General features: G+C 30.9%; 1 protein-coding gene across 2 annotated transcripts; it reads left to right on the top strand.

Annotated features, from left to right (window-relative positions):
- Positions 1 to 4,115: 4,115 nt before the first annotated feature.
- On the top strand, positions 4,116 to 16,692 carry LOC113378012. 2 transcript variants are annotated; one of them, XM_026618500.1, is made up of 6 exons: positions 4,116 to 4,316; positions 9,811 to 10,063; positions 10,712 to 10,755; positions 10,819 to 10,940; positions 15,334 to 15,457; positions 16,377 to 16,691. In XM_026618500.1, the coding sequence occupies exons 1-6, from the start codon at positions 4,265 to 4,267 to the stop codon at positions 16,571 to 16,573; spliced, it is 792 nt and encodes a 263-aa protein (XP_026474285.1). In that variant the 5' UTR covers positions 4,116 to 4,264; the 3' UTR covers positions 16,574 to 16,691. The 2 variants fall into 2 exon arrangements, with proteins under 2 accessions (XP_026474285.1, XP_026474286.1); XM_026618501.1 differs by lacking the exon at positions 4,116 to 4,316 and adding an exon at positions 4,508 to 4,579 and having other exon boundaries at positions 16,377 to 16,692.
- The last annotated feature ends 2,959 nt before the right edge of the window (positions 16,693 to 19,651 follow it).

Raw genomic sequence — 19,651 nt, forward strand, 5'->3', positions numbered from 1 at the left:
GTTTCGGCATTTCATACTTAACCGCGTTTTCAAATTTTGACAGCTGACAGCTGACATATAGGACTCGAAACTGCTTAAGCCAGCGGTTTCCAACCTTTTCTTCCTTGCGCCCCCCTCCCCTTCTTGGTTTTCTAACAATTTAATTTAAATATACTTAATATAACTGAAATTATGCCAAATAATACACAGTATTATAAAAAATATACATACAAACATAACTATTTATTATAAGAATTTTCTGTTTCACATAAGTAAGATCTCACAAATAATAGTAAGATCTCACAAATGGTGATAAAATTTCTAAAGCATTATTTGTCAAAGTAGGAAAATCGTCCTTTACTGGTAACCAAAACTCAACAATATATATGCTTCAATGTGCTATCAATAGATAAATCAATTATCATTTTCTGCTCTGTTGTTGAATGACCAAAATCATCATGTTTTTCAATGACAAATGGATTTCTAATGCATTCGTATTTGGACGTAATTAGATAAAGTAATGCAAAAATTGGTTTCGTAGACTAGTCATATGACTGATATAATAATAAGATCTTTACTTACTTCTGTTTCATCAGTAACACAAGTAATTTTAAAAGTGGGAAACATGTTAAAGTTATAAAGTTATTTGATACACAGTTCTAATTTTTTCATAAAAGCCGTAATCTTGTCTTTTTGAACAAAAGCACGAATTTGAGATCCTTGCATTATTTATTTAAATCGCTAAGTCTTTGAAAAATATCATCAAATATCAATATCAATATAACTAAATACGCAAATTTTGCGAGGAACTTTGTGTCCTAAAACAAGATTGCTCCGTCTCTTTTGTTATTAGCAAGAAATATAGCAATTTCTTTTTTGAGCTCAAACACTCTTAGAAGTACTTTAAGTATTTTGCTGATTTGTTTTTGACACTTACTCAGCATTTAAAAATAATATTTTTGAAACAGCTTCGCGCCCCCCTTGGAACGGTATGGCGCTCCTCCCCCAAGGGGGCGCGTCCCACAGGTTGGAAATCACTGGCTTAAGCGATAAAGAACAATTATTGCCTGGATAGCAGGCAAAATCGAAAGTATTTCCAGTTTATGAATGTTTCTCGTAAACTATACAGCATGTGTAGTGCATAGATAAATAAGTATAAGGTGCAGTGCGTCAGCATGTGACGGCTTGTTATCCAGCTTAACGGTCAGTTTTTGTACCATCTCTATTATTCCTCATTGTGTATATATTTGATAATTATTGTTATTATTAGTATAGTAATTAAGGACGGATAATGTAAATGTTATACAGGGTCTGTGCACTCGATATTAAAATATAGCAAATGCCAGTTATCGCAAATGAAGTCACCAGAAGAGAATCGGGCCGAGAGGAGAAATCCTTAAGTTGTCCACACCAGCGAATTTATTCTAAAGTTGAGACGAGTCCTAAAACTTATATATACATATATCTTATATATAAAATTCTTCTGTAATGATGTATAAAAGGATAATCCTCCTTATTCGATAAACGATTATTCGCATTTTGATAAATTTTTTTTAATTTTGTGAAGGGATTTTTTTAGGATTTGAAAAATGAAATGTGTACATTATTATTGCCGAAAAGCAGCTGTGAAGTGCCAAAAATTAAAATAATATAAGATACATTCTGCAGAAGAACAGTCTGCGCATGCGTCTGGCGGTTGTGGACTGTCAGTGAATATACCCTATATAATTCAATTTGACAAATTATTATTCTTTAACACATTTTATGTGACTTTACTAAATCACAATACAAAAAAAATTACTTATTCAAGAAATTATTTAGAAGTTTCATTGTGTCAAAAATTGATGTGTTTGGCATTAGATACGAAATATTTACTCAAGTCAATGAAGCGTTTTGGGTTGTAGGTTTGAATTTTTTACTGTGCTCCAATTTGTATGGAAATTTAGGAATAGGTTCATCTTACTCTCAAGTTCAAAAGAGAAAATAACTTAGCCACTTCTAAGAGGTAATGTAAAAAGCAAATCGCTTTTCATCGTTTTTTGCAAATATCTCTAAAAATATATATTTTAACGAAAATCATGTCATGAACAAAACTATATCAATTAAAATCTTAATACATCGTTTTATAATGTGTCCTGGGAACAATATTGATAGATATGAAAAGGCAGTCGTTTTTTTATTTCGTTCGAAATTTAAGAAAATGAAAAAAACGTATTTAAAGTTTTTTATATAATGTACTAAATACACCATTTAATTTAATGTACTAAATACACCATGGTGTTCAAAGATGCTGACACATTAAAAAGGTCATGTGCATTAGGTATTATAATGAAAAAGAGAGCAGCTGGCATACAATAGCTCCGGAGCGATGAAAAGGACGGTTTCAGAGGATCATACATATATATATATATATATATATATATATATATATATATATCTATAACTTCGTCAAAAAAATAGATATTGAGTTTTTAGCTTTCATAATATCAAAAAATCTCAAAATCGAGAAAAAAAAAATAAAAAAAGAACTACCCCCTTGAATCAAATAGTTTCATGCGTGTCATTTCCACCAAAATTAAAATTAATCGTATTTCATCTAGAATTAACTTGGTTCAAGAGATTCCAAAATATCATGCAAATTAGTAATAATGTATATCGAATTATTATTAAGAAAAATGGAATTTATATATTATTATTACTGAAAACAATTATTATATAGTACGAGATTATAAAAATTATGGGCAACATTATTGAAGCAATTATTTTGAGTGAAAAATTTATTAAATATAATTAAAACAAAAATAGGAGTGGTTGACCTTTGGGTTGTTTCTTTGAGAACAATATTTCAAGATTAAGATATACAGAGCTCAGAGTAACAGCTTATAGAATACGTAGTTCTGAATGCTGTTAAAACTAGCTGTAAGTGGAATTGTGTCTTAAGGCAATTAAGGCATCGTGCCTTAAGACAAATTGCTGGAACTTCCCGTACCAAAAATTATTTTTTTGAAAAAATTTTACTTCGCAAAAATAAGATTTTTGAGAAACTATAAATTGGACAAGAAATTACTTTTTTTTGAAAAAAAAAAAATTTAGGAAAAAAAAATTTTTTTTTTTAATTTATTTTTTTAAAAAAAAAAAAATGTTTTCTTTATTTTGACATATTTTGGAAGATCTAAACTTTTTTTCAAAGCAATCGTACTGCTTTAACTGCATAAAGACGAAATATCAAAGCGCGTAAGCGCCGCGTCGCCGTCTAACGCCTAAACATTGGTACGGAACCCATAGGACTGTGAACCAAATTCACACTTATTGTTAAAATCTCTATAAAATATCTGATAATTTGATGTGCATATGTCTAATGATCATTTTTGACCGCCAAATGGCATTTTTTTTTACTTTTTTTATTAGATCTCCGAAACCGTTAGACCTGTCTTCATGAAAATTTGATTAATTCTTCATCTTGTCAATACAAGTAAAATGTTTTTTGAATTATTCAAATCGAACACTCCGTTCTCTTAAAAACTTAGTTACCGTTTTCGGCACTTTTTGCCCCGTATCTTTGGAACGGCTAGACCTGCCTTCGCCAAAAACTAATCAGTACGTCTCCTTATCAATACAAATTGAATGTTTTTTGAATTATTCAAATCGGTTGATCCGTGTTCCCGAAATCGTCGACGAAAATTTGTATCCGCACATACATACACACACGTACATACATACACACACACACACACACATACATCCATTTTTTCTAAGGTATGCCAAAATGTTCAGAAACCTTTGAAACGTAAAGATATATAAAAATTTTCATTTTCGATTTTTTTGCGATTACTATAACTTGCCCTACGGGAAGTTAATAAAAAAATAAGTGTCTTATACAATTGTTTTTATGGGCTATAAAAACAAAGTTAAGCTGTAAATATGTCTTGTGCAAGATTTATCAAAGAAACATTCATTATATGTGACTTTGTATTCAATTGTTTTAGTTGGATATCATTGGTGAATTCAATCGTATTAGTGTAATGTTATTGATTTTACCAACCCTGTTTCTGACTGTTTTGTTTGTCACCATCTTCCAAATGTGAATATTAGTTTTACCCGCATATTTATTTAAAACCGTTGTTAATGTGGACATTGTGAACATTATACCCGTATTTTTTTTTAAGAAACAGTCATCGATTTGCATATTCGGCCGTGTGAATTGTTGTCGCGCGTTAGTTTCCTGACTCATTGCGAAAACAGCATCGAAACTCGCAACAAGTCATTTCAAATAAGTGTCGTTAAAATGAAACTGTTCATTATTCTGTCATCGGTCTTTTACTCTTCACTGCTTGCAGGTGAGCATAATTAATATTTTAAACCTTACTACGTAGACTATGCGTATTTAAATTATGCGGTTAGTTACGAATTATTCATTTTTCATTTTGTACTAAATTAAAATAATCACCCGTTAGCATATCATTTTTATATTTATGAATCTCTCCAAATGACGTGCTGAACTGATAACGACGCTATTTAAGTCAAACGTGATTTTGGGAGAAAAGTTATTAATACATTTAAGCGCTTTGTTAGGATAAGAAAATGATGTCATTCCAAACAGGTTTGTAAGTTGTATTAGCGTATGCAAATATTATCGAAAAAATAAAGTATGCAACTAAACATAGAAAATTGGTAAAAGCTTTATTTTCGTATTTTTTTTACTACAATATGGTTATTTTTAGAGGTGATATAACAAGATAATAATTTTCGTTAATATCATATTTTATTAAAAAACGTTATCGCATTTATTCCAAATCTATTGTTTTCATAACAATAAAGATGATAATGGTCGAAGCATGGCCGACTGAACCGCTTCGCAATTGAGTATTATGTATTATGTATTTATGTGCAAGAGGCGGGCGAAAGCGATTGAAAAAAGTTGTTTATATTTTTGCGTAATATGTAAATATTGAAAGAGATCATTTGTGTCAGTGTCGTGAAACATTGGGGTCAGGTTTCGTTCACATTGTAAAGCCAAGGACAACAGCTATTGATAACATTGCGAACATAACCATTCAAATATTATAACTATAGTATATAATAGTGGCGTTTGATATTGTGTCTTAAGAAAATTGAAGAAAATTTACTCCTTATAACAGTAATCATTTCAATAATATTAATAAACAAATTCAGAGTTGAAATCCGTTCCTATGTGAAAATGATAAAAATAAAATAAAAAAAATTTAATCTTTTAAAACATTTTTTTTAATTTCGGCCAATTAAAAATATTGAAATTTTTTTGTTTCGAATAATTTGAAAGTTTCGAATAATTTGAAGTACAGTAGAACCTCGATTATCCGCGGACTAATTGTTGTCGATGGGCATCCGGAAAATCCAAAATCCGGATAATCCAAATTATGAAGAATAATGTTTTGTTTATCAAAAATAACAAATAGATACATAGATATCAACAAAAATCGATGTTTATTAGAAAATTAACACTTACATATTTCTTACAATTACATTACATTATACATATTATATTAATCATGAGGTAAAATGAAGAAGAAAAGTTGCTTACGAATAATTTGTTGATCGTTTTTGTAAAAACCAACAATATAGAGCTTCTTCTAAGACTTAATTTTTCGGTCTCTTCATCATTTTCCGATTTTCACTCCCCTCTTCACCATCTAACTTGCAAGTGTACGAAAAGACAAAATTGAATCGGTATTCTTCTTGATATCGCTTATAGTGGATGTACTTACACCATACCTATCAGCTAATTTACGGACGGTTTCGCCTTTTTTAATGATTCTATAATATTTGTTTTATCTTTAAGGGATAACACCACCCTTTAAAAATGTATATATGCACGTCAGAACACACTAGTAAAATTGCAAACGAACTACAAAAAGCGATAATGCCGCGCGGGTCCGGATAATCGAGGTTCTACTGTATCTCGTTTTTAAAATTTTTTGAAAATACAATAAATTTTTTTGGAAAAAATAAATAGCAATACAAGTGGAATATTTTAATATTTAAACTAATTGAATAGAACTTCACCATGTATGTATGGACTTTTTTCTTAATTATAGTTTTATGGCAAGCAAAAGGTTAAAAAATATCATTAAATGGCATATTTGTACGTATATTACAGACAATTCTCTTCATGTTTTATTCCATTTTCTATGCCATTAGCAAATGCCATTATATTTGTATCCGTTATGTTATTTATAAGCTATCGAAATAATGAAATTTCTTTAGCGTTGTCCAATTTTCATTCATGTTTCCTAAATAATAGTTTGAGAAAAATATAAAAATTTTCTTTAGTTATGTTTTTTTAAATTTTTTTTTATTATACGTGAAAGATTTACAACTATTATTCCATACCGACATTTAGTAAATATATTGGTATAAATTAAATATAGGACTGTAATTGAAGGTGATTATTTGTGTAAGTAACGTAGGTTACTTCCACCTTACTATATAAACTTAAGTTGTGTTGGATACATATTGCTCTATAGATATAATTGTAACGGGTGAATGTTTTTTTTAATATATGTTTCTTACAATTACAAATTATCAAATTTACATAATCCTCTACGTGTCGCGTAACTTTCAGATCACATTTAATTTTTTTTTTTAAATTTCACCAAATAATTATAGCCTTTTTTATGAGATGAAAAATAAATCTTCATTCAACATTGTCAAGACAAGTAATATTAATATTTATAACTTTTGCTAGGCTTTTTCACCTGAAACAACATTTTCATACAAGGAAGTGCGAACATTCTTTGTCAACAGTGTGACTTGAAACTCACATTTTATCAATACAAAAAATGTGTTTAAACAGATTTGTTTGGTTGTCATTTGTCATATTTGTCAGTTGTCATATAAAGGCTTGCAATTACTTATTTTTTGTTCGCTATTTTTTTATGTAGAACAAAAATACGGTCCATAGAGGGTTAAGTATTGAATCATACAGTTAATTTTAGAGAAAGGTTTATGAAAAAGATTTTCATCTTCTCATTATAATTCTTGTTTCCCTAATCTCCGGTTATTTGTGACATATATTTATAATATAACCTGTTGATAGTTTTATGGTTTGTTAAGAATGATCGATCTTTACGGAATATTTATCCTAATTTATATTTTGCATTCTATTTCTTGATTAAAAATGTGGATATAATCGTCGTTGCTTTTAAATTCATATAATGACAAGTATAGCCTGAATCCAATTTCTTGTAGGTTACTTTTCTCTCTAAAGCGTTTGTTAAAATTCCTATGATATTTTGTGTACCAACGAATGATAATTACCAATTATAGATCTCAAGTTCTTTTAAATATAATAATACTTGCGCATATACAATCCCATGCGACATGTCGCACTGTTGAAATCTCCAGCACCTGATCACTTCAACTTTTTATTATATTGATTGGTTCTCGTCATTCAAGATATCGAATCTGTATCTTTCTGATTGGAAAGCCGAAGCCATAGTTGGAAAGCCGAATCAGCCGAAGCATTAACCACGTTAAATGAGCACTAAGCCTCGGGAAATCCCAATCCGATAATTTTTCATAATATTACAGCAAGTAAAAGTTTAGTGATTTTTATACGGATTTGGTTTATTTTCGTGCATGTTGATTTTTTAAAAATATGTTCTTCAATCTGAGAATCAATTTTTTTTCATATGTATTTTCTTCACATTCTTGTTTCTTAGTTTCTATTTGTTTATTCTGCATGTTATAGCCGGTGTATTTTATGTATGCCTCTTTGTTCTTTTTTATTTAGAAATGTAAGCGCAGTTACTATGATCTGCTTTTTATTGTAAATTTTTAACGATTAGCCTAATGTATATTTATTCCGTGTTTCTTGTTTTCATTTTTTTTCTACTATTTCCATTGTTTGTTAATGAATAGTAAGTAGGTAATTCTAATCTTGTGGAAGTTTTATTTGAATATTGTTCATTCTCTATAATTATTATTCTTTTGTATTCATTATACTGTGCTAGTTATTTTTAACTTTCCTAAGGGTAAGTTATAGAAGTAAAAAATTTAATTTCAAAATTAAAAAAAAAATCAAAAATATTTTATTTCAAATATCGGATTTTAATTATAATTCTAGCTGAAATTCTAAAACTTACTTATGTACTCGAAATAAATAATTTTAACTTTGCAATTCAGGATATATAATTCTTATTTCACAGGTATATTATTGTTAGAAAAAAGAAATAAGGTCCTTAATTATAACTCTGCTTGTTTTATTTTTTCACTTTTTATGTAAACATGTATAAACGTCGTCATCCAATTCATAAACTTTTATATTTTGTCTGTAAAATACGAATAATGAAAGTCATAGCATTTATAATGACCTATTTGAAAACATTTGTAATTTTTCGACTATTTCATTACGGTATGTAAAGTTCCAGCAATTTGCGTTAAGGGGGTCTTCCTATGTGACGGCCTGTTTTTTAGGAATATTTTAGGATTTTTTTTCTACGACCAGTAAATATTTAGAGCTTCAAGTTTTTTATCATTTATTAACACATATTTGGACAGTATAAATATAAAATTTCAGCTAAAAATATTCAGTCAAACTAGAGTTACAGCGCTCTGAACACCCCCGCCTCGAAAAAAAGAGCTCCCACTTCCACCACGATTCCGGCTGATCGGCTTATCTGAAAAAAAAAAAATACACGGCGTTTTAATTTGTAGGCTTAAAAGCACGGAATGACCTATAATCAAATGAATATAAAAAAAATTGGATTTTTGATAGACATTTGAAATAAATGTTGCAAATTAGGCGTTTTTTTTTTTGTTTTTTGCTATAAAAAAATCGAAGTTTTTTAAATTTTGATAATAGTTCATTCCATGCGTTTAAATATATTGAGTGTGCCCTGTAAATTTCAAGTAATTCGGTCCAGCCGTTTCTGAGATACAATGGAGGAAAATTTGAAAAACACGCTTTTGAGAAAAACGCGTTTAAAGTTTCAAGACCGTTAAAAACTATTAAAATATCAACTTACTCTCAATCGGCGATGCCTTGTCCATAGAGTATTCCTTCCTCTTCCTCGTGAAACTCTTTTGAAGCAGATTGTTCAGCTCTTGAGTCAATCCTGGCTTGTTTAACGACATCACTTACGGGCCGCTCAGAACGTAAGATCCGCTTTCCATCCCGTTTCTCAGCATACGCTCAGGCTTCACGACCAACAGGGCATCCCATAATCGAAAACCTTGAAAACCTTCATTAAAGATAATAACTGCTAAGTAGCTAGCAATTTCAACAATTTTGGGACCAGAATGAAGATGTTTAGGAGCGAAAGTCCAAATCAAAGAATTCAAAGATTCGTTATTGTTTTGTGTCTCTGCTCCTAAACAAACTTTGTATAAACGGATATATGAATAAAAGGGAGGCCGGGTATAAAGCCGACGGTACACAATAGGCCCGGGCTCTGACTGCCAACTCAGCGCTCCGAACCGCTCTTTCTTTTACCTGCTATATCTTTAAAACGACTTCGAATTTTCTAAAATCGCTTTACTATCGTATTCTAGGCATGTTAAGGGAGCAATTTATGAAAAAAAACGATTTTTTCAACCCATCACATAGGAAGACCCCCTTAAGGCATGATACCGTGTACCACTAGTTAGATTTTACATAGACATATATTTTCAATTCTTAATAACCATATGTGTATTGGACGCTTCTGAAAGCTCCAAAGAATAGAATTTTGTCTACGCTTCTATAGAATAGTTAAATTTCATTTGCAATGAGTTGCTAATTAAATTTGATTTAATTGAAATATCATATATCTTGATTAATTTGATTGATTTATCTTGGAACTGATCTGGCAGAAGGTCCTCCGCACTATGTTCAGCGCGGATGCGTGCGAGTGACCGAAGAAAGCGACCTCGGCACGGTGTCACGTTGGGATTGCAGCAGCGTGGAGCAGCGCTCATCCGAATTGTGTTACAACGATGGCGTGGCCTTCGCTCCGGGATCAGTTATCGACTACCCATATGACAACCTTACAAATCACTACGTCGGCCTTGGCAGCCTTACTGTCTATGATAAATGCACGTGCTTGGAGAAAACCGGAGAATCTATGTTAGTAATGGTTATTTATACAATTCTCGAGAAAGATATCATTGCCATATGTTTATTTTGTTAATTATCGTGTTTAGGAGAATTATTATTTATTATTGGTGCGAACCTAATATTTGCTAATCAATTTATACTAATTATTCCCAAATTTAAAATTTGGCGCTTTTCTGTGGTCATAATTGAAAAGTAATTAATTGTAAATTTTGTCAAATATTCCATGCATGAGAATAATGATGTTAAAATTATACCTATTTATACATTACACATTATTTCGCGATAAAAATTCAGATAAATATTTCCACTTTAGAAGCAAATGCCATTAATTTGTATCCATTATTTTGTTTATTAGCTATCAAAATAATGAGTTTTTTAAAATTTTGTCCAATTTCCATTTATGCTCCGTAAATAATAGTTTGAGAAAAATATAAAAATATTTCTTTAGTTATGTATTCATTTATTTATTGATGATCAATAATAATATGAGTTTAGCTGATGGAATTCATTAACATTCAAACACTTATATGATTATGCCCATTTATTGCTAATTTTTATATTAATTCTAAATTTGGAGTAAATAAATATAAATCTATTTACACTGCATATTTTAAATAATTATGTTATTTATTCATTTTATTGAATTTATATGTTTAGATTGGAATTAGCTCACTTCGAATGTCAACTACCAACTGCAACAGGTTAGTACCTTGCTTAATACATTCCAAATTTTAAAATCTTTATTAAATAATATTTTTTCGTAGAGGATGAAAAATCAAATCCAGAGACACAAGAAAACTGTGATAATGACGGTAGAATTTATAATGACGGCCAGATAATGTACGGATACAGTGAAAGTAAATGCGATCGATGTGTTTGCAGAAAGGTAAACCTATTTTTGTAATGGTTTATTATTATATTTTTTTCAATATTTAAATATATTTAATTTTTTTTTATTGCACAAAATTCAGTCTCGTTATTCTTCGGATTTTCTAGGTTGCATGTCTGTTCCATTTTTGCTATAGTTGTAACGTTTTTTTTAACTTTATTTATCTAATAGGCAACAGATTATTATTACAATTTTCGACATCCTGCACATAGTTTTTATTTTTAATCTGCAGTATTCCAATCATTCCATTTTTTGCCTCATATATGTGCCCACAATTATGAAAGTGGTCTAAGTCAAAATTAAAAAAAAAATGAGTTTATCAGTTATTTCATACCACATTAGTTTAAACTAAATGTATTCAAAGTAATTTTTACGAAATTGTCAAAAATGAACCATTAGATAGTGGTTGTAATTTCAACATTATATGGAATTCATTTAGTGTTAATTATGAAAGTGGTCTAAGTCAAAAATTTAGAAATTATATGAACATTTTGAAAATGGCACGTGGCCTTTTTTGACGCGTTTCTGAACATAGATAAACAAGTATAAATAGATAGCAAACTGGACCGCTTTTCGATTATTTTAATTTTAATTTTCCGCTCCTGCAACGGAGGCGCGACGAGTGTAGCATGAAAATTTACCCCTAGGTTCAATTCTAGATAAATCCAAATCCTTAGGTTTAATTCTAAGATAAATGTATATATAATATTGTTACTATAAATCTGAAATTTTAATATGTGAAATGATAACAAAACATACTCATAAAAAATATATTTTCATATATATTAAAAACATTTTCAAAAATGAAATAAAATCATAATTAAAGATCTTTCACCTAAAAGAGGAAGACCAAAAATATACGGAAATATTAAATTACTTCCATTATACACCAGCATTAGACCAGTATCGGAAGAAAAACATAAAGATATTATGACTTTACTACACCGTACATCCCTCCAGTTTTTCAGGAACATTTTAAGAATCTTAAATACTCGAAATAATGATAAAAATGGATTACCGTTTAAAAATAATTAATAAATGCTCGCGAATTATTTCAATAAAATTATTGTTTCAAATAAAACTCAAAGTTCTTTATTGCTTTAAGCCATTTATAGGACATTCAGTTAATTTTGAAAATGGTCTAAGTCAATTCAAACTTTAAAAACAATATTATCGTATGAAATTCACACAAAATTTCATATTCATAATAAATTTCTATTAATTAAGACTAATAAAATTAAAAATTAAAATGTCGCATAATGTAAAAATATTTTTTAATTTATTCAAATGCAATTCATTATATGAAACAAGAAATATATGACTTAGACCACTTTCATAATTATGGGCACATATAACTTAGCATTCGCCGCGTTTCGAATCATGTTTTTGTAATCGGTCAATTGTCTCAACGACAAAAGTTGCTCAGCATTTTTTCCGCATTTTTTACCCAGTACTCATTATTATACTAACTTGCTCTCACATTGTTGGCCTTTAACTGACCTTCTTAGGCCAATATCTCATATGTATACTTATTATTTGCTACTATTTAACACCCCGGATGACCCAACCCATCATTTTTAGTGGTACTAGACTAGAGACTGTTTGATCGGGAACTATATTCAACAATGATAACACTCTGTATTCAGTACTAATCTAATTCTTTACTCCGTACTAATTTACTACATTTCTACTGCTAACTGCTTCCGTCGTAGGGCGATTTTCTATTGGGTTTCTAACCAATAGGTGAAACTTACGTATGTTATGATCATTAACCAGAATTCTCAACATATGTGTTCTTTGAGCTGCTGTGTTGTAATGCCTTAACCTATTCTTATTAGAAGGAAACCCAATGAAGATCGACGTTATATCGGATTCATTCCGCTTTCGACGAACTGTTTGAGAAGCTCATTTACTACTATATTCCAGAAGTGTGGCACCTTTTAATTATACTCATAGCTGGGCACCGTTAATCAAATAGTTAACTTCGTTAATCGTTAATCCGCTACAAAAAAAGTTAACTTCGTTAAACGTTAAAGCGTTACATTTCGGAAGAATTAACGCAAGTTAACGTTAATCGTTAATCCGTTAATATGTGTAAAATTACATTTTTATATCGTTGCGTTAGTGAACTTAAAAAACTTATTAGTTTAGGTTCTGGAAGTTAACAGGTTATGAATAAAACAAAATACTTGTATAATTCAAATGTGTAATTTAACCCCTCGCGCGTTTTATGCACACTTCCGTGTGTATAAGGAAAATGGCACAATTATCACATACCGTGATAACGCTATTGGTCAACTTTCCGTTTTTATGATTGCATATTGTTTTTACAAGAATTTTTTTCTAAATAAATGGAAAGAGTTTTTTTAACTTCCCGTAGGGCAAGTTATAGTAATCGCAAAAAAATCGAAAATGAAAATTTTTGCATTTCTCGACGTTTCAAAGGTTTCTGAATATTTTGGCATACCTTAGAAAAAATGGATGTATGTGTGTGTGTGTATGTATGTGTATTCGGATACAAATTTTCGTCGACGATTTCGGGAACACGGATCAACCGATTTGAACAATTAAAAAAACATTCGATTCGTATTGATAAGAAGACGTGCTGATTAGTTTTTGGCAAAGGCAGTTCTAGCCGTTCCGAAGATATGGGGCAAAATTGAGCCAAAAACGGTAACTCAGTTTTTAAGAGAACGGAGCGTCCGATTTTAATAATTCAAAAAACATTTTACTTGTATTGACAATTATGAAAAACTGATCAATTTTTCATGAAGGCAGGTCTAGCGGTTTCGGAGATCTAATGAAAAAAGTAAAAAAAAATGCCATTTGGCGGTCAAAATGATCATTAGACATATGCACATCAAATTATCAGATATTTTATAGAGATTTTAACAATAAGTATAAATTTTATTTACATTCCTATGGGTTCCGTACCAATGTTTATCCTTTAGACAGCGACGCGGCGCTTACGCGCTTTATATTTTGTCTCTATGCAGTCCTAAAGCAGTAAAATTGCTTTGAAAAAAAGTTCAGATCTTCCAAAATAGGTCAAAATAAAGAAAACATTTTTCTAAAAAAAAAAAAATAATTTTTTGTCCAATAGTTTATAGTTCCTGCATTCCTCTCTACTGCTGTCATACGTTTCCAGCCACATTAACCGAAATTTTGGGTGAAATGCCGCGGCAAGTTGGCACTGTTCATCATTCAGGAGTAGTCCAAATCTTTTCTCTATGCCGTTTAATAAGGCATTGGCTAAAGCTGTGCCGTGCGGTAAATAGTAGGCATTGGATTAACGATTAACGGACTTCTCGCATTTTAACGGAAGTTAACGTGTCCGTTAACATTTTTAAAAGTTAACTTAAAAGTTAATCCGTTAATCAAAATGTTAACTTCGTTAATTAACGATTAACGGATTAACGAGTTAATGCCCAGCTATGATTATACTTATGTTAGTATTCTCATTTTCTTTCAAATGCCCCTTATGTGGTCAAAAAGGCATAGATAAATAATGGCTTCTTTATAAAATAAAGTATTCTTAATACATATTACATTTCGTATTACCAGTATTAGCACATACAGAACAGTCGCTCTTTGCGTTTTGTTTGTATCCTGATGATGGCTACGGTAGCAGTATGCTTGTGGTTGTGCAATATGTTTTCCTAAGCTATTAGGAAATTATGTGTCTGAGAAATATTGTATTTTTGTACAGATAGACCAGAGAATTTGCAACAAAATTAAGTAATATTAGTACAAAAATGTTTGTTACCAGATAGAATGCATGATTTAAAACACTTATCGTAGTATTAATAATATATATAATCGAATGTACATAGTAATGTTTCTGAAGTTGCTTGATTTGAACGAAGATTCTCCTGCGTTTTAAATAAATTACGTAATTATAATGCCCATTTAATTTGCATACCCTGCAAATTTTCTTGTTCTCATATCTCAATAGCAATCATAACTTTACGTCATATAAGCTGTTAGGCTAAAACAGCCCCCTTTAAAAATACTTTGTATTTTAGATGGTAACCCAATGGTTAATTCATCCATATTTGATGATTTTATTATTAGTATATCTAATTTATCTAATAGGGCTGACTTTTTTGTTGGTGCAGCAATGCCGAGCAAGGACTATTTTCACTTGGAAACGTATTGCTATCTATAGTTCCAAGTGAAAATCGTTGTCACACCTGCCTGACAACAGGCTGCTCGAAGTATCCAACCCGGGACCTCTGAATCAAGTCCTGTCCCTCTTAACCGCTTCCCTACGGGCTTTACCTATGGAAAACACTGAGAACTTATTACCTTGTCAATTAAAGCAGTCATTTCATTTGCATAAATCATTTCATATGCATAACAATAATAATGAATAAATCTTTTTTCATAGGGAAAACCAGTATGCAAACCACTATCTTGTGGTTTTGACTTGTTCCACTGGACACAATTTGCTAGAGGCTGTGTACCATCGTATGATGAAGGCTTATGCTGTGGCAGATTATTTATGAGATGCCGTAAGTATAAAAATAGGGCCATTTTAAAAATTATGTTGTATTCGCGATTCAATATCATACAGCTGACCAACAGCTGGTGAACCCTTTTGAATAATGGTATTCATGTAAGAAGTTTCATCAAAATCCCAGAAGAGTAAACCTGATGTTTACCTTGTTAGCGTGCTAAGTACGAAAACGATGGTCTGGCAGGTTTCAGCTCTGCACTTTATGGTCGTCCAGGCGTTTGAAAGAGTAAAAACAACTCGGCAATTAAACATGTTCTTGTAAGCTTAAAATTTTTATACGATTCAATTTATTCATTGAGTAGTTCAAAAATAAAATTGTCAGACCATTTCAACCCGCACAAGTATCTGCGAGACGAGACGAAAGGTTTACTTTTGTGAGCAAACTATTGTCCTATAAGGTTAAAATTTATGTTTATCTAAGCGATTTTAAAAAGGTAGCCCTGTAACTATCAAGTTTCTACAATTTCACGGAACTTGCCAACAACTTTGGTACATTTTTTAATAGACGGCTACTCAAACTAAAGCAATTAAAAAAATTCTAAATTCATAGTTTAACAAATATTTTTAACCCTAAAAATCTTGAAGCAATTATGTCGTTATTTTTGACTGCGAGACCCAGAAATATTATTTACGGTTACGGATCCAAAGTTTAAATGAACAAAATTAATAAAAATTAACAACAATAATCGTCACAGCTTCACCAAAGCTGTAGGTTACGCTTGAAATCTTCAAACTACATAGAATAATTTTTTCATGACGATCAATATCACACCCCGTTTCGGCTTTACGTTGAGTTCTCTATATACACCTTGTATTATTAGATAGATTATTTTAAATATAAAGAAATGTTATATTTAAGTGGTTATCACTGAATGAATTGAATTTTGCAAACTAAGTAGATGATTTTCAAACAGCTAAGGATACCGATGTAGTAATTCCGAGCGAAAATCCAACACCATCTAACCAGACGTGCAAATTTGGTTCACTAATCCTGAACATTGGAGATTCAATACCTTTTGATCCTGAAACCTGTGATGAATGCGCTTGTCAGGAGCCACCAATGCTAACTTGTTCGGGGCGAAAAAATTGCAGACCTCTGCGTGTTGTTTGAGTGATATAGATTTATATTTGCTTAAATGTAGCTAATGTTTTTATATTAAAATTACTTCATTATATTTATATCTATTACAATACATCAATATATGTTAAGATATGCTTTAAATAATAAATATTGAGTTTTAGTGTGAACATATCTGTGTAGTAACAATAAAAATTAGGATGTTACAGCGGCCGAAAGTTTTGCACTTTTACCAAAAGCTGGCCGAACTATCCCTTCGAATATTTCCCACCCAATATATTCCTTGGAAAAATAACAACTAATGTTGAAACTAGTCGGTATTGGTATTTTGCCTAGAGGCAAGTTACATGAACTTTCCGATATGTGTAAATAATTGACTTAATCAATAAAAAATAAAGTAAATTATGAGTGATTAAAAGTATTCCGAGTGGATTTATTACACATATTTGAAAACGAACGAACACGTTAACTCCGAGTATTTTCTAAAAGCAAATTTTCAAAAATCAACAATTTTTATAACTGAACCAGTTTCCGTAGAAGTTTAATAGATTAGTATTACCAAGTACTCTATTGTTATACCAAGTAAATTGTGTAATTTTAATTTTAATCAACGTCAAAAAAAACTACTCATTTTCTCAAACTTTGATGAATTTTTAAAATTAAACTACTTGTCGTAAGGCCATAAATTTGCAGTAAGTTCTATAAGACCATGATATATATTGCCAAAAAAAGTTCCATGAAAATCGGTTTAAATTTTTTTTCAACAGTTTAATTACAAGAAAACGGCTCGGTAGATTTTCACCTAAAACTAATCAGTATCATTCAAAACTAATATCTCTCGATTTATGTTTTTAATTTTTTAAAATCGATTCGGTAGTATGAGCTTAAATGTGGACACTTTTTTTCCAAATTACATAGAAACGGCTGATCGTCGTACAAAACTGAGAAACGATAGTCCTCGTCGAGATACATCAAATGGCTTTTAAATTTCTGAAATCGGTTCAGTCGTTTCTCAGCAAACGTCGATGAAAGGTTGAATTTTGACAAACGCCAAAAAAACGATACTAATTTTTGTAAACTTTGACGAATTTTTAAAATTAAACGGCTTGTCGTAGGGCCGTAATATTTTTGTATGATCTAGAACAGCGTTTCTCAAACTTATTTCCTACATCGCCCCCTTTGAAGATCAAAATTTTTGTATCGCCCCCCCACCAAATTTTTTATACAAACTCTGAAAGTCTGTGAGATTTGCTATATAATTTTTTGATGATATCAGGTTTTCACACAGCTGTGTGTCCTTATTTTCTAAAAACTCTACAACAGAGTCAAACAGATTGTAAAAACGGGTCAGACAATTTCCTTTTGATAGCCAATTTTTGGTAAAAAAACTATAAAATGGTATCAAAATCATTTAAACACCATGGAAACACGACCAAACTTATAAAGTACCAATTAATCGTTGGGATACAAATTCTGGTGAACTTTAAAATGTAAAGTAAATAAAATTACAAATGCCCCCTAACCCAACGCCAACAATCAACATTTTTCGCGAGGCCTTTCATCGCCCCCCTGGAGATCAATATCGCCCACCAGGGGGCGATATCGCCTACTTTGAGAAAGACTGATGGTAACTACCGTCAAAGAAAAATCATGAAAATCGTCGAAAAATTTTTTTTAACACTTTATTACAAGAAAACGGCCCGGCCGATCTTTACCACAAACTAATCAGTACGATTCCCAACCAATATCTTTCAAACAGTTTTTGAATTTTCAAAATCGATTCAGAATTGCGGGCTAAAACGTGGACGAAAAAATTTTCACTTTTGTGCGATTTACAAAGAAACGGCTTGGCTGATCATCGCGTAAAATTGATAAACGCTAGTCCTCGTCGAGATACATCAAATGGCTTTTAAATTTTGAAATCGGTCTATAGCCATTTTGAGAAATCGTCGTTTACGGCAAAAATCTGTTCACATACACATACACACACGCACACATACATACATACTTTTTCGAAATTTGGTCTCATTCGATTCAAAATGGCTTGAAACGTCGAGAAAACATAAAATTAGCAAATCGGATTTTTTGATGAAAACAAACTTCTCCTTCGGGAAGTTAATTAAAAGGTAAAAAAGAGTCAAAAAAGAATAAAAAGATAGGCGGCGAAAAAATAATATCAATTTTTTATAAATGCAAGCTTAACGTAATCTGAGTTTAACTTGTACATTAAGGCGGGTCGATTTAAAAGTCACTTAGGCACATATAATTTTTGGATACTAGGGATCAAAATAAGATACTTTGCTGAAGAAACCATACCTCTAAAATGAATTCTTATATCCCGTGCATTGATCCAAAGATAGGGATTGAGTTTTGAAAAGTTGTGTTTTGACCCATTCAGAATGCTCCAATCGTGCCCAAATGTATAGCCGACACCCACTAACTTTAGAAGGCCAATCCACCATGCCTATGGTTCACCCCCTGGGACCTCCTCTCAGAAGTCTTCCATACAAATATTGCAAAAAAATCATGGTTTTTGGTATTTTACTCAGCAAAAAATGTTATTTTTTAACATTTTTTTTTCAGATATTAATTCAAACACACAAAAAAAATGTTAAAATTCTTCTTTGTTTCAATTTTTCCAATGCATTTTGTCTCTGCGCTTCTATGCTAGCTAGTTATAATTCCGATCTAGTTTTCACAGTTTGGTTTTTAGATTGAAATTTTGTGGCGGTTTTGGAGGTATATCATCGGATCAGATATTTTGGGTAGGAATTTCTTAAGATTTGTGCTATTAGTGAGAGATTGTTCTTCAAAAATATATTATGTGACAATAACGAAGCATGATCTATTAAATTGATGATTGATTCTATTTTAGTAGAAAGGTGATGGTAGGAAAGATAGTTAAGGTAACGACACGAGTAAGTTCGTTTATGTTGCCAATTGAAAATTATATTAATATTTTCGCGGTAAAATTGTAGATGTAATAGATTAAAACGTGGAGTTTTGTAAATGATTTTTATTAGAGAACGCGGATGTAATGATATTATCAATACCATAGTCATAGATGAAAATTGCTCTGACTCTTCATGTAGTCACTTCGATAGTTTCATT

Source organism: Ctenocephalides felis, unplaced genomic scaffold, assembly GCF_003426905.1.
Source record: "Ctenocephalides felis isolate EL2017-DRISC unplaced genomic scaffold, ASM342690v1 CF-g0.4_SCAFFOLD_01886, whole genome shotgun sequence".
In the NCBI taxonomy this organism is placed as follows: domain Eukaryota; kingdom Metazoa; phylum Arthropoda; class Insecta; order Siphonaptera; family Pulicidae; genus Ctenocephalides; species Ctenocephalides felis.

Excerpts from the sequence above, each read along its gene's own strand:
- LOC113378012 (XM_026618500.1), top strand. The coding sequence starts at position 4,265 with ATGAAACTGTTCATTATTCTGTCATCGGTCTTTTACTCTTCACTGCTT. Across the intron at positions 10,756-10,818 it reads TCAACTACCAACTGCAACAG|AGGATGAAAAATCAAATCCA; the intron begins GTTAGTACCTTG and ends ATTTTTTCGTAG. Across the intron at positions 15,458-16,376 it reads CAGATTATTTATGAGATGCC|CTAAGGATACCGATGTAGTA; the intron begins GTAAGTATAAAA and ends ATTTTCAAACAG.